The 14,626-nt window shown below is 42.8% G+C and overlaps 1 protein-coding gene across 1 annotated transcript; it reads right to left on the bottom strand.

Annotated features, from left to right (window-relative positions):
- Positions 1 to 12,013: 12,013 nt before the first annotated feature.
- Positions 12,014 to 14,328, bottom strand: snky (ubiquitin protein ligase sneaky). The gene is made up of 2 exons (XM_017150592.3): positions 12,785 to 14,328; positions 12,014 to 12,730 (listed from the first exon to the last, which is right to left on the bottom strand). The coding sequence occupies exons 1-2, from the start codon at positions 14,300 to 14,302 to the stop codon at positions 12,107 to 12,109; spliced, it is 2,142 nt and encodes a 713-aa protein (XP_017006081.2). The 5' UTR covers positions 14,303 to 14,328; the 3' UTR covers positions 12,014 to 12,106.
- Positions 14,329 to 14,626: the final 298 nt, after the last annotated feature.

Genomic DNA, 14,626 nt, shown 5'->3' with positions numbered 1-14,626 from the left:
GATGGGTGCCGAATGGCGAATGGTGACCTCTTAAGTGGATGACGCTGCTCCAATTTTGATTGAATGTCAGACGGAACAAAGGCATCTTCAGCTGGGAGAGGAGACCTATAAAAGGTTTCCACAGGGAAAAGATTTCTCGAGCGCCTTGTAAATTGACCATCCCCTTGTCAATCATATTTCAGAATTTCTTTAGTAGAGAAAGCTCTTAAACAATTGTATTGTTTAATAGTTAAGGATACAAATTAATTTATTTATTTAATAATAACTTTAATTCCTGAAGGAAAATTATTTCCAATTTGTCAAAAGTTTAAAAATCAAATGTATTATTTTAAGTTGAACCTTTTTCTTGCTCTATTAAAATTCTTTTCTCTCCATATTGTATGCAGATTTTTAATTTAGCTTACAAAGTCCCAACTTTTAGGGCATTCTCTATTCAAACTTCATCTGCTTGTTCTGCAAACCTTTCGTTGCGCCGATCACTTCAAACTCTTTTCCCATTTTCCCCCTTTGTCCGATACATTTTCCTATAACCCCGTAGCCTGTCCTGCCCAACCCTTTCCCCGCCCCCAAAGAAAACCGAAAAGTAATTCATGACCCCCTGGACAAACAATAAAGAAGAAAAACCGAAGAAAAAGGCTAAATGACTTTGCCCAAAAACGGCATTCACCTTTCACCAGAAAGAATCGCAGCCAGACAAAGCGAGGTCTGACCCAAAACTGTCAGGCCGCTTGGAAAAAAACGAGAAGTGAAATGGTGAAAAAGGGGCAGGGGGCTGAAAGGGAGGCAAGTGTGCAAAATTGATTTAACCACGAATTGCTAAACGATGCGAAATGGATGCAAAGAAATGGTCTAGGCCTGTGGTATGGATTTCTGGATTTCCGCGTGTATAATTAAGCTGTCGGATTATTTTGACATGCCGGCACCAATGGCAGCAATTGTGCCACACATTCTGCGGAAAGGAGTAAATTATATTGTCGCACTGACGAAAATAAAAAAATAAAAAAAGGGTAGCCCCGCAGGACAAAAGTGAAATAAATAGAGGGCAACGCACAAAAACCATTTGACACCCCATGCATTAATAACTGTAATTTTCTACCTTCCGATGCCCTTCCTTTCAGACTTCCTCTCGATTTTTGCACAAAAGGGTTGCAATTTATAGCCGATTAAACGCCTGCTCCTGGCCAAAGGACCTCCAACCCCAGCGACTCAGGCTCGGGTTCATTTCCCGTTTCCTGTTTTGCACATTGTGCGAAAATGTCGCGCGATTTTAGCCCCCCGCCGGCGAACTCATAAATCGTCCTTCAGTCAGTCAAATGCTGGAATTCTCTCTCGCAAATCTTCAATACTTCAATACCCACCTCCTGCTGAGTCCTAACTCGGGGATTTTAATAGTGCGGCAGCTTCTGGCTGAGCTAAAGAGATTCGCACCGGGGTTGCCGGTCAAAGATTGGAAACATTTGGGGAGGTTGGGGAGGTGAATGTCAAATATTAATAAACATTGACAGCACCAGTTCAAACTGCATGAAATAACGCTGACAAAGTAAACAAATGTGGGGAGAATGAATTCCAAAAGCTTTTCGCTGAAATGTAGCATGTTGGTTATTTTTTTGCATTGCAGTAACATTTTCGATCAATATCAATAATGCTAGCCTTTTTCTATAAATGCTTTTAAAGCAGGCCATTTAGTGACTATTTTAATAAATTAAAAATGGTTTAATCTTTAAGCTTTATATTTTAAATCTGTTTACTTCTATATATTAGGACGCTCTATAAACTATCTTAATTAGTAATCCTTTGCCCAATGGCAAAACAATATCATGCAGTTTTTTGAATAAACCCTCATTCAATTTAACATGGCCAAAACCAGCCATTCACACTCACACCCCAAAAAGCCCGAAAGAACATTTTTTCTTGCCAAAAACTGCGGCTGCGTTTTAATTTTCTATTGAAAATTGCTAAAAGGAGGAACTAAGGACTGTTTGGAAGTGAGAGAGGGCGCGAGGGTGGACCGATTTGTTTCACCGAGGGTGGAGAGAAGAGAAATGTTCTCGGGCTGGGCAAACCATAAAAGGCAAAAGGGAAGAGACCAATGAACAAAAGAAATTAAATGCCTTAAAGGCATTTTTTAACGATACACAAGGAGTGCAGGGCGGCGGGGAAAGCGAGAAAAACATTTAAGAAAAACATCATCTCCGAGTATTTGCCTGAAACCACAAATTACTTACAGCACGGCGGGTCGTCTAGTGGGCGTGGCTCTTCCGCCCCTTCCGCCCCTTTCCTGCCGAAACGCAAAGCGAAACCAACAAAAACGAATACATAATATATATGTATATAGAGAGACCGCCATATGACCCAACTCCGGACGAATATAAAGTGTATGCAAAGGAGGCAGCTCACCAACAACAGCGGGTGCAAAAAAAAATAGAAAAGCGGAGCAAATTTTTTACCGTGTCCAGTGGATCCTTTCCGCTGGTCTCCTATCTTTCCCCGCAACTGAAATACTTGCAATAAACATGGAAAAGTGAGTTGAGGAGGGCTCCGTTGCTCCTTTGGTAGCTCCGCTTATTGCATTGACAGGACGAGCCGACACGGAGGGAAAAACTAGGAGATCATTCGAATTTAATGTAATTTAAATAACAATTTCAAATTAATTACTAAACAAAGCTCAAACATATTTTAAATTTATTTTGCTACCAGACTTTGGAAAACTCACCTTTTGGTTATCAGAAGGTCAGGATTCCTATTTTTTCTAGTTTCTAAATTTTCTCTGAGTGGGCAGGAATTGCAACTGGCCTGCAAAATGCAATTGTGAGTGGAGAGGAGATCTGAAGGAGCTGTGGGACCAGAAGGAGCAACAAAGGCGGGCAGACTTTTAAATGAAAGATGTTTTCATTTTTTTCTTTGCCCCTCACATTTACACACAAATGCGGGCGAGTTCCGTGCTGAAAGGAAACAAGAGTCCTGAGTTCGCCTTTTGATGTTTATCCTAGCACAAGGAAGCGAAAGGAAGGCTTTTCGAACAACTGGAGTTTGAGATTCGAGGGAGCTCTGTACTTTCGGAAGCTTTTTACTTCATATATTGTTGCCAATAGAAAGTACAATTCTTACAGAAATTTAACCATTTTAAAAAAATATTAAGTTACTTGAATATGATGGTTAAAACACGCTAAGATATTTGTAAAACATTTTCTCAAATTGTTAGTGGTTTCAATTCATTTATAACCATCACCAAATGTGCTTGATTTTATTTTCCAATTTTTTCTGCACTTCCTGGTTGACCAGAGCCTATTTTAATAAGCCCCACAATTATCGAAGACCTGCTTTTTAACGGAATTAGCCCCAGGCAACAATTTCCTCTTGCATGCGAGGCTAAAAAAGGTGTCAACTCTTTAAGAGCCAGCTCAAAACCCAACATCAGCAGCAGAAACAAGAATTGAAGAACTCAAAACGAGAATTAAAGAACTCAAACGAGAATCGTTTGGCAATTTCCTGCACAAATTGCACAATTTTCCTGTGCAGCTCTCATTTTGAGTTCTAATTAGGAAAACCCGTATAATAACTCCTGGCCGTCAGATAGCAGAACAGAGGCCTCAACGCCATTCATTCGCCTTTGCCCCGGAGGCCAGTTAGAAAGAATGACCGACTCCGAACCGGAGGCCTAGACTCAATTTGCTGTTTGGCCAATTCCGATGCCTAATGAATGGGAAGAGGGGGCAGGCTGTTAGGACCTCTCCGTTCTGCATATGCAGACAATACGGAAACCGGGGCTAATTTTTGTGAGCTCCCCTGCAAATGAGCAAAATGTCATAATCAGAGCGGACGCAAATGTGCGAAGCCGTTGCCATGGGCTTGAAAAATTCATCTAAATGTGGGCAAATCTGCTTAGCACTGCATTGCACTGAAATAAAAGCGGCAGGAAATGAAGAGCTGTTAAAATATTTTAGAAAAATGTAGGAAACATAACTACCGTATGCGTAATATAACAATAAATCAGAATTTGTTTTAAAGTATTTTGTCAATAAATGTTTGATATATTTTAAAATAAATTAAGGGCATGAATTATATTTTTTTGATTTAAATAAATTAAGATTCCGTTGAATTTTTGTATATTTTGTAGACTTTAAATAGTTTAAAATAGTTTTAAAAGTATTTCTAAGTACTTAGTTTAAATATAGTATACATATAGCTGAAAACTTCATATAATAAGCTTTCCTTTTTATATTTCCGAGTGCTATTTTTTCCCAGGAGCCAGCGCACCCCCATTCTGAGATCCCGACTCCAGGAGACCATGATGAGGCTATCCGGCTCAGAATGCGGCGCAAACTTTGTCTCATCTCACTCACTTCAAAGTGTCATTAAAGTGTTAATTGCTTTCATTCGGTGAGGGGTCCTCCTTTCCCACATGTGAGCTAAAATAAAAAACAGCAGCCCGAACAAAAAGATGCAGTGCAATTTCGATGAGTGGGGAAAAAACAAGGCGGCGCCGTTTGCCTGGCCGGAACTTTGCCAAAGAGGAATAAAAAAATGAGAAAATGTGGAGCAAACGGAAGTTCGCAATTAAAGTGTTAATTGTGTTAATTTCTTGCGAATTTCACGAGCTCCGCCAAAGACAAAGATACATATCTCTCGGGGGTGTGAACACACTGAACTAGTTCCACAAAGCTCGGCATGCCACAAATCAAACAAAGCCAAACAATGCCCACCCACACGAAATTGCCGCTGGTACAGCACTAAACGAGCAATTAAGAAAGTCGCTGCCAAAGTCTAGACTAGGCCATAAAAAACTGGATCAGGTCCTGAAACTGAAGGAAACTATTTATGCCTATACGGTTGCCATTAAGGTGAGCCTTATATGATTTTTATGGCCCATCCCCACGGCACTGAAGCAGTTAAAACCGCATTAAGAGCCCCAAATGAAAATGACTAATTGGACAGATGGCAAAAATCAAAGAGTTCCAATCAGCAGAACAGCAATCGGCGGTTGTAAAGGTACTCGGATGGATACTCGTATATCTGTGGGACGCACAAAAGGTGGCTGAGCTGAGCTGAACCGAACGGAATCGAAGTGACTGTCGCCTCGGAATGTCGCAGATGAATGCCCCTATCTTCGGCTGGGTCCTCAGCATTAGCAACAAAGCTTTTCAGCCGGCAACCTTTCTGAACTGAACTGATTAAACTGCATTGGAGCGCGAGGTTTCTGTTTATATTTATAATTTTTTTTTCCTTTTTTTTTTGAGGAGAGATCTCAGTGGCCAAGGCTGACTGACTGTTGACAGCTGCTGGCTGAGCCTGAAACATGTTGACAAAAAATGAAAAAGCTAACGAATTGGGAAATTCTCTAGCTTTTTCAAAGGAATATACCCATTTTTTTAAAAAAACGGTAATGTACTTAAAAGTCTTTAGGTCACAAGTATCTGTCATTACTAAGAATTAGTTTAGGTACCTTTCCCATTTTCCTAATATTTTTTAAAATAACATTTTTAAGAAAAGATTCTTTTATATATTTTATAGAAAGAGTTATGAAGTACCTTCTTCCATTCGGTTTACTATTAATTTTTGCAAAGAGTATTCAACCCAAAGTCAAAACACCGATGAGGACCCAAAAGCCAAGGTTCGCAGGCTCTCAAAAGGCATTTTCCATATCATTCGAGACCCCATTTTGAGGTTAGTGTTGTCTGAGTACTTTACGACACATCGTCACGCTTTTGTGACATTTTGTCCTTTTTTTCCCCCGCCCAACTTGGGTTCGGTTCAGTTTGGTTTGCTTTGGCTGGCAGCACTCAAGACTTTTGCTTTTTTCGGGCACTTTCAGCGGATACCCATACAATGGACTTAAAAATTCTCTTTCAACACTCAGAACGGCAGTGCTAAGCATGCAAAAGCAGAGGAGTCCGAACAACAACGACAGCGATGGGGCTCAGAATCGTCAGCCGTATGAGCAATCCTTTTATGGTCTTAATGCGATTGATGGACCATCGTCTCGTCTCCAGTCCCAATCTGCAGTTCCAGTCCCATTCTCAGTCTCAGTTTCGGCGTGTTTGACAGCCGCCGACGGACAAGAGACAACGGACAGCGGACAACGACAACGACAACGGACAACGAACGCAGATTGATGGATCCCCACATTAAGCGGATGATGTAGGAGACAATGATAATTTTTCGTTATTGTATTCCGGTGAAGCAAAAATTGCTGTGAACCGGCCGGCAAGTGGAATAACTTTAATAAAATCGAAAATCGCATAATTTCCGAGTTCCTGGAACTGGTTATCTGGCCCCATTAAAGTTGGCCGAAACTGCAAGGGATTTGGGGCTGATTTTCAAATGCATGGAATCTTCAAAGGAGATTCTGGATTTGGTTTAAGTGATTTGTCATCCCAGCGAGGTGGGTTTCATCTGTTTCAAAAACATTTTAAGGCTAAATTAATAAATTGGGAGAAGTGAATTACAAAGCCCCATTTTTCAGCAACATTTTAATACCTTTAAAATATTTTTCCTAATATTTACTTTTTTCTTAGTTCTATAAAAACTTTAAAATCCAACCGTTTAAAAATTGGCAGTTTGATTGGAACCAACAGGTTTCCATCATCGTCTTTAAGATATTCGGCTTTGTCTTCGGATGCTGGAGAACCCATAACCTTTCCAGTCAGATTTAATTTAATTCACCCTTATTATATGTAGAACGCAAGGAAAGGCAAAGCAGAATGTAGAACGGATGAAGAGGGCGATATATGACTACCGCAAAAGGATAATGGAGATCATTAAATGTATTATCGGTAGGGATGCGTATGCCAAATAAATTGAGTCTCAATTAAGCCCCGATTAGCCTTTAATGATTATAATTTGGGCGGAATTTTCATCCTCTGAATCACCGAAGAATCACTATGGTTTCGACGTGGGAAACTGAGTGGCAGCAATTGTTTCTTACTATTAATTGCTGGGCAGCTTGGCCATCTCAATGTCCCAACTCCCAACTGCAAATGGGATATCAAAAGCGTAGCCAAAAGGCTTGAGAAAAGAATGCCAGGCATTTGTCTTCTTCACGCCAGAATGGAGAGGGACAGGTAGTTGGGAGGCATCGGGCTGGTCGCTAATTTAGCAAAACTAAAGCGGAATGCCGAGACAGGCTCCAGTTGAAAAATGCAGAACCAACCAGGCAAGACCAACTCTAGCACTCATTTCTGTGCTCTATTAGCGGATGGGAGGGGAAACACCCAGCTCAATTATATATATTTGCACAATTCACAATTAACGTATCAAAATCTGTGAGCTAAACTAAATCTAATTACGAAGCCAGAGTAGAGGAGCAGCCAAGAAAAGCTTAAGAGCAGAGAAGAATTTTATCGAATGTGGAATGCTCTTATTCAGTTTAATAAATAAAATAAGATACAATCCGGAAAGACTTAAAATTCATTAAGATTTGTGGTTTCTGAAAGATGGGTTTTAATTATTTCTGTTTATATTTTAGTAAGCTTCCAGTTTTAAATCTAAGCTGAAAAATCATTTTTAATGCTAATACTTTTTCTAAAATATATCTAATCCAATTTATAGTATAAAAGCCCATTGGGATCTCCAGAACTTCAGACATTTATGATCGAAATTCGCTGTAAAGGGTAAATGGCTGAGCTTGAGACTGGGCCTACATTACATTCAGATCCCCAGAGGCGGCCGGTGGCGGCAGTTTGGTGTGCTACTTCCGACAGCCGCGGAGACCTGCAGCTCCGACTTGGAGCTGGAATCGCAGTTGGACTTTGGCTAAATGCTCCGATGGCGTTGGCTGCCATTTGTCAGGCAGCGGACCGCAAAATAGTTGCACTCACTTCTTTCTTGGTGCTGTGGTTGTTTCTCTGTGTTTTTTTTTCATTGTGTTTTCCCGCTTGACGCGATAATAAGAGCGATGAGGGGAGTTAGGGAACCGCAGGCCCAGAGACCGAACCCCAGACCCCATACCATACCATAGTGTGAGAACTACGGCCGCTTCCCTGGCCAAGGTTTTTTTTTTGCACGTTTTTCGCTAGTTTTCGCGTGGAAAATAAATACCAATCTACATAAAAGTGGAAACCAAATAAGAAAAACACAGCCGGCACAGTCGACAGTCCGTTTGCTGGCCATTTGGAAAGATGGAAAAAAGAAAAACCTGCTCCTGTCTGCCTTCTATTGAGAGCAGCCAACGACTCGATGGCAGAAGAACCAGGAGGATGGCGGTCCGAACGGGGCAAAAGCCAAAAGAAGTGGACAAAAAGCGGTGGAAGCGAAGCAACAAAACCGCAGCGGGTTAGAGATGGTATTAAGTTGGGACCCATGTACTTTTAAACTTTTTACAAAGCAAATTACCAAAAATGATCTGTGTTTACTTGGACTTCCATTAAGAAAGCCTACCATATTTTTTTAAAAATTAACAACGAGGGTTTCAAATTTAAAATATAGTACTATATTTAGTTAGTTTATGGTTTAGATTCATCCTTCCTATATAGGATTTATTAATAAAGTATTACTATTATATTATTATTATTGCTTAAATGTTGGTTCCATTGGTCCAGGATCGCATCTATCGCATCTCCCGTGAGTCACGTGCTCCTCTCCAGCTGACAAAAGCAACTGGGCAGCTGGACTGGGAGGTTTTGCGGTTACAATTTGGAGCAGAGGCCGGGCCCCTCAGTCTAGTTTTGATGAAATTGCTTGAAATAATAGGGTGAAAATGCTTTGGTGCTGCGCTGCTTTGCTGCTTTCTGTGCTTCGCCTTTTAACTCTTTCGCGCTTTTGCTGTGAAAGACCGAAAAGGCGTTAGCTGAGCTGAGCTGAGCTGAGCCAACAAACCCCTTAGCTTGCCCATTCCGAAAATGTTTGGCACAAAAGTCTGAGTTCAACACGCACAGTGCAGTGGAGTTTCGCTTTTTTCCTTCCTTTGCTGCTTTATAATAAAATACAGAAATACAAAAAGTGGGTGAATAAAACCGAGTGAAAGATTTGTGGTGCAGTGGGTTCCGCTCGCACACTCCTTTTCACTCTGTGCGAAAATTGGGTCTGGTGTTTGGAGTTTGACTTGACAAAGCTGAGATTTCGTTGTGGTTGCCACATGATTTCAGTACGAAAGCGAAATAAATGCACTCCTACGTTTCATATTCAGCTATGTGCGGAATCCAATTAGCGGTGCGCTGTGTGAGAAAAAGTAGAGATCAAAGAGATAGTTGGATATCACATTCCAAGCTCACAGAACTCACCTTTAATATAGATATTTATTTAATATCCATTTTTAAAAATCATGATACTCTTTTTCGTGATAAATATATAGGCACCTCAATTTAATGGCAATGCCCAAGAAGAGCTCAAATTTATTTTATCAGATTTAATTTTTTATAACGTCTACACTCATCACATCGCAAATGTATCTTTCTTTATGTGCTCAATAAATTCGAATATAAATTTTATATAAATAAAGGCAAACACCGCTCACTGCTTTAATTGAGTTGGCTGTCTGCGGCGAATAAAACAAAGGGATAAAAACCCGAGAAGGTATAGAGTAATAAAGAATAATCCGCGAAAGCCCAAAAGCCCCTCAACGCCAGACCTTTCAAATCAATTACTTTAATCAATTTTTAACACGTTTGCGCTTCTTCGCACCCAGGGCGCCCACCTCAGTTTTTGCTAAAATTTTAATTATAAAGATTAAATACGAGCACAAAGCGGAATGGCTGGTGCTGGTTGGAGAACAAACTAACCTGCCATAACAAACTTAAAATAATATTAAAGAATTTTTATTGAAATAATAGCAGGCAATGCAGATGGGCGGGGGGAGGGAGTACGGCCAGTCGCGGTTCGTCAGTGTCAGGCGAGCACAACTTCAAAGGCGGGGAATATTCCATGGAACTGGGAGACGCTGAATGGATATGGACGGGGGGCCCCCACTGATTGGGGGCGACGACAGGCTGTCGGTCCGAGGTTTCTTCAGTCTGCCTTTTCGCCGCGTCTCTTTTTTTTTTTGTTTTTTTCTAATTGAAATGTTCCGCACCATATTTCTCTACGCTTTACCACCTGCTGCTCCGCGAACGGATGGAACGGATCCCCTGGCTCCCTTTGCTAAATAGTTCACTCCGGCTCCGAATCACAGTCCCTGGGACTGGGGACTCGCAAATTGCAGGCAAACCGCTGGAAAAGCATTGTGGAAAAAATTGAAAGAAACAATGCACTGACCAGCGAGCATCCAGCCATCCGTGGGCCATCGTTCTGCTTCCTTCATTATCAACGCCAAGTTGAGCCCGTGATGATAAAGGCAGTTGTGGGACTCAGCCCGATTATTTTTCAGCACTTTGGCCATTCTCGTTTAGACTCTGAATCTTGGCACTACACTTTTGCAGGCTATCCATTTGTAAATGGTGTACAAGAGCTATAGACATGCTCACTATATTTTGGGAATTATTTAATAGGGAAATTAAGTATAATATTACACAAAAGAAATTTATTCTGCCGTGAATAAAATAAATCTTTAGGGATTTTTAGGAAAGAATAAATTATTTTTTTTTAGCTTTCTTAGTGTACATTTTTTTAAAGGAGTTGCTCAGAACTATTTCTTATGAAGAGTATTCTGGGGTCGATGTTGCACTCCCAGCTCCAGTTTTCGCTCATTTTTTTACGTTTGCTGGTCTTTACACTGCTCGTTCAACCATCCGTCTGCAGTTTTCTAGGAAATAATTCTCCGATGGTTTTTTCAGCTTTTTTTATAGCAACCACCAGTGTCTCGTCTCGTCTAGTTGCGTCTTCATAGCCTGGGCCGTGCAGATGGCAGAGTGGAGTGGATTGGAGTTCTGGGAGCCGCTGTCGGGCGGAGTGTCACACCTGTCACTTCTGTGGCTGATCACAACAACCGCCGACGAGCGTCGACGACCTCGCCCCATTATCTTGAAGGGCGGGAAAAGCGGGAAGGGAGGGAGTCCCTGCAACAAGGTGTGAACGTCAAATAATCACCTTTGCACACGGCATGCCGACCAGTCTACCAGTCTGAATGTGGATTCCGCCTCCGCCTCCTACGAGGTATTTGTTTTTCGTAAGAATATTTTGCGCATTTTTTCGGTCTCTCTTCTCCGGCGAAATGTGTGAAATTTCAATGGAAAGACGCAGCTCCTTTGGTTTGTGGTTCTTTCACCCATGTTTGCATAAATTTTTTATTGCAGGCAGACGACGCAGGGGCCAAGAGACTTATGAATATTAAAAGTGGAGCAGGGCGTGGGCGAGACTTTGTCGTCATCATTGTTGCAACTGTTTCATCCCAGATGGTCGTCGAGGAAAGTGCCCGAAAGCATTTCCCCACCCCCACTTACCCATCATCTTGGCTGATCCCAAAAAGTCTAGACAATTTTCAACCGAAAAACTTTTGTTACAAAGGAGTTTCCACATTCCTGTAGGCATCTCTTCAATTAGCGTTTTTATTATTTTTAATTAACAATTTTGTAACTTAATCCTTGCAGCCGAGTGTAGTTCATAGTGCTGAAATGCTGAAATGCCGAAATGCCTGCTCTCCAGCTCGCTTTCCAGTGGCATAATCGAATCAGCGCCGCTTGAGCAAAGTTTGTCTAAGGACAAAAAGTTTTCCAGCTCCACCAGACATGTGCATAATTATGCTGGGGCAGGCGGAGGGAGTTTAGGGTGGCCCAGACAACAGGCAAAAGGGTGGACAACTAATTGAGCGATGCTTGTTGTTCCAAAGAAAGGCTCTCCAACTTACAGTAGACAACTGGCAGACAGTGCCATCGGCCAAGGAAATAGTTGGGGAGTGGCTGCCGGGTGAAATGTTGGGAATTAAGTTTGACAGACTGGAAAAATGGCAATTAGGTTGAAGATATGATTATCATACAGAAGGACAGTTAATAAAGGGTAGTGCCAGTGGGATTGAGGGACCGACTTCTCCGAAGATGATTGCAAAGTATTCCCCGGGAGGAATGTATTCAAAGGGAAAAGTTTTTGGCACATACGAGGTAAACTTTTGTAATGTCATTAAAAGGCTTTATAAATTCAGCATACGGAAGGAGAAAATTCATTTAACCCATCTATGGCTTTATTTTGATGGATCAATGGAAGGAATGTAATCAAAAGTAATCCGGCTTGAAGGACCATATTACTTCTCCTTCCTGTAGGCATACACCTCCACGCTGCTGTCTTCCTCTTCCAGGATCCTCGTGAGCACAGTGCCACACTGCAGGCACACACTGTTGAGATCCTCGGCACAGTCGTCGCAATAGGGCAGTCCACAGATATGGCAGAAGGTGAAGGTGGAGTCCTCGAATCCGCGGCAAATAAGGCAGGTCCGCTTGGCGCACTTGAAGTGCCGCAGCCAACCAAAGGCGGCGGGACACGAGAAGCGTAGCCATAGGAAGACATTAACCTGCTGCTGAATGCGATATGTGGCCAAGTTATCCTCGGCATCGTGAACCAGATTCTCCAGCGATCTAAGGCGATTCCGCAGAATGCGATTGTACAGGAATAGGATGCGTTGCTTCTCCCGCTTATAGTAAAAGAAGCTGCAGATCACGCGTCGCATACGCAGAAAGGTTGTGCTCTGGTAGATCAGCACTACGATTAGCAGATAGAGGAGCAAGAGCTGGATGTAGAATATCCGGGGCAGAACATGGGGATTGGGCAGGCACTCCTCGTTGGTCAGCGAAGTGGAGACCCTCTCGTGGATGTTGAAGTTGTGCATGGTGGTTCGCAGCAGTCGCGCCATTTGACCCACGCCACTGATCTATATTTAAAGTCAGAGTAAAATATATTTATTAAAAACTTAAGTTAAACTCACATTAAATCGTACTTCATGCTGGCCCTCCTGGTGGAAAGTGATCATCGATCGATGGCGAATTATTAGCATCAATTCGACCACCAAGTGATCAATGAGGATAAAAAGACCTGCCGTCACTATTTCCAGCAGAAACTGAAGCAGGCTAAAAAACACCGTGGTGGACTCCTCGTGGGTCCGACTGAAAATGCGATCTAAATCAATATACAAGGACTTTTCGTAGGTGCGAAGGGGCAGGATGGCATCATTGCGCGAGTCCTTGCGCCGCTGATCGATGTGCTTGAAGTAGTCAGTGATGTAGAAGTTGTCGAACTCCACATCGCCGAGATACTTCCAATAGTAGCTGATGGACATGTAGATCATGCGCAGTATGAACAGGCACAGGATCTTCTGAAGCAGTCCCATCACTCGATTGAAGATGAGCCTGCGGCGCTCAAAGTCCGAGGTAAAAGCCTCCGCTGTCCGTTCGGCGGACTTCAGCTTGCTCTTGGCCAGCTCCTCGTCCTTGATCTCGTAGTTCACCTCTATCCGTGAGCTGTTGACGAAGAGCTCCCGCTCGGCCTTTAGCAGCTCCAGGTAGGTCTCACCGAAATTGCGGGGCACCACTTCAGATGGGTCGCATATCTTGTCCGGATTGCCAAAGAGGTCCAGTTCGCAGATGATGTCCACCCGGTAGGGCCAACAGACGGCCTTCCCGATGAGGGAGGGAAAGTTGGTAGTGCACTTGCGGTAGCCTTTTCGAAAGACCTCCATGCAAACCCGATGACCACTTCGCAGCTGATGCTTGCAGCGATTCCTCATGTTCCGCTGGAAACGCTCCTGCACCTCAGCCGAGGTGGGCAGCTCCTTGCCCTCCACTCCAGGTGCACTTATATTCATTCTTCTCGACTCCCTGGGCCATCTTCCAAAGAGGGTCTTATTGTCCCCGTACTTTTCGTCCTCGATGTCCGAATGCTCTACGGCGTACTTCAGGTCACCGAGGACTCCGTGGAGCTCCGTAAAAGTCTGTCGAATCTCCTCCACATCTCCTCGCATATTTTTCAGCGTGTTTGTAAACGGTTTGGCCATCAAATCGAATCGGGTCTTGGAAAGATTGTAGGTCAGCACGGTGGTGCAGACGAACACGCGGGCCACCTCGCCGGCATTCTCCACCAGATTGTCGATGGGACCGGATATGATGAAGGCGAAGGCCACAGCTCGCAGATAAGTCCTTCCAGATTTACCCACCAAGGCTACGAAGATCAGCATGATTACGGTGCGAATGGGTTTGCTCACCATGAAGGCCGCTGCAGTCAGCAGGACGAACACTGTGAAGGCGGTTAGGTCAGTTCGATCGTCGGCGAAGAGGTGGCCCAGGCTAAAGTTCAGCGCCACCAGCTTCCAGAGGAGGTAGCCCAAGGCGAGGCCCACCAGGAAGCTGAATAGAAGACGAAGGCACCGGATCCGGGCACTATCCTGGCCCTTCGAGGCGTACAAAAGGCAATAGATGGGCCGACATGGCTTCGTCAGAAAGGAAAACATGCCGAGCAATTAAATCACAGCCTTCTATAAAAGTAAAATTGTTCTACAGCTAAAATCTAATATAAAAACCCCCTCTAAATTGATCTAATTTTAATAAAATTGTTTTTAAATTTTTAAGCAGTATATTTTTTGCATAATTTGCATAAATGCCAAAAAGTACATCTAAGAAAGAGGTCTTGAATAAATAAATATCCAAAATGCATGTTTACTTATTTTATTTAAATAAGCAATTAAGCTGAAGTGTGGATTTATCGCTTTTTGACCCCCTCTGTGACTTTTAATTTGCAACCCATATAAATGATACCTCTCGAAAAGTGCCAATAC

The sequence above is a fragment of the Drosophila takahashii genome, chromosome 3L (genome assembly GCF_030179915.1).
Source record: "Drosophila takahashii strain IR98-3 E-12201 chromosome 3L, DtakHiC1v2, whole genome shotgun sequence".
In the NCBI taxonomy this organism is placed as follows: domain Eukaryota; kingdom Metazoa; phylum Arthropoda; class Insecta; order Diptera; family Drosophilidae; genus Drosophila; species Drosophila takahashii.
This window is presented reverse-complemented; position numbering and strand designations above follow the sequence as displayed.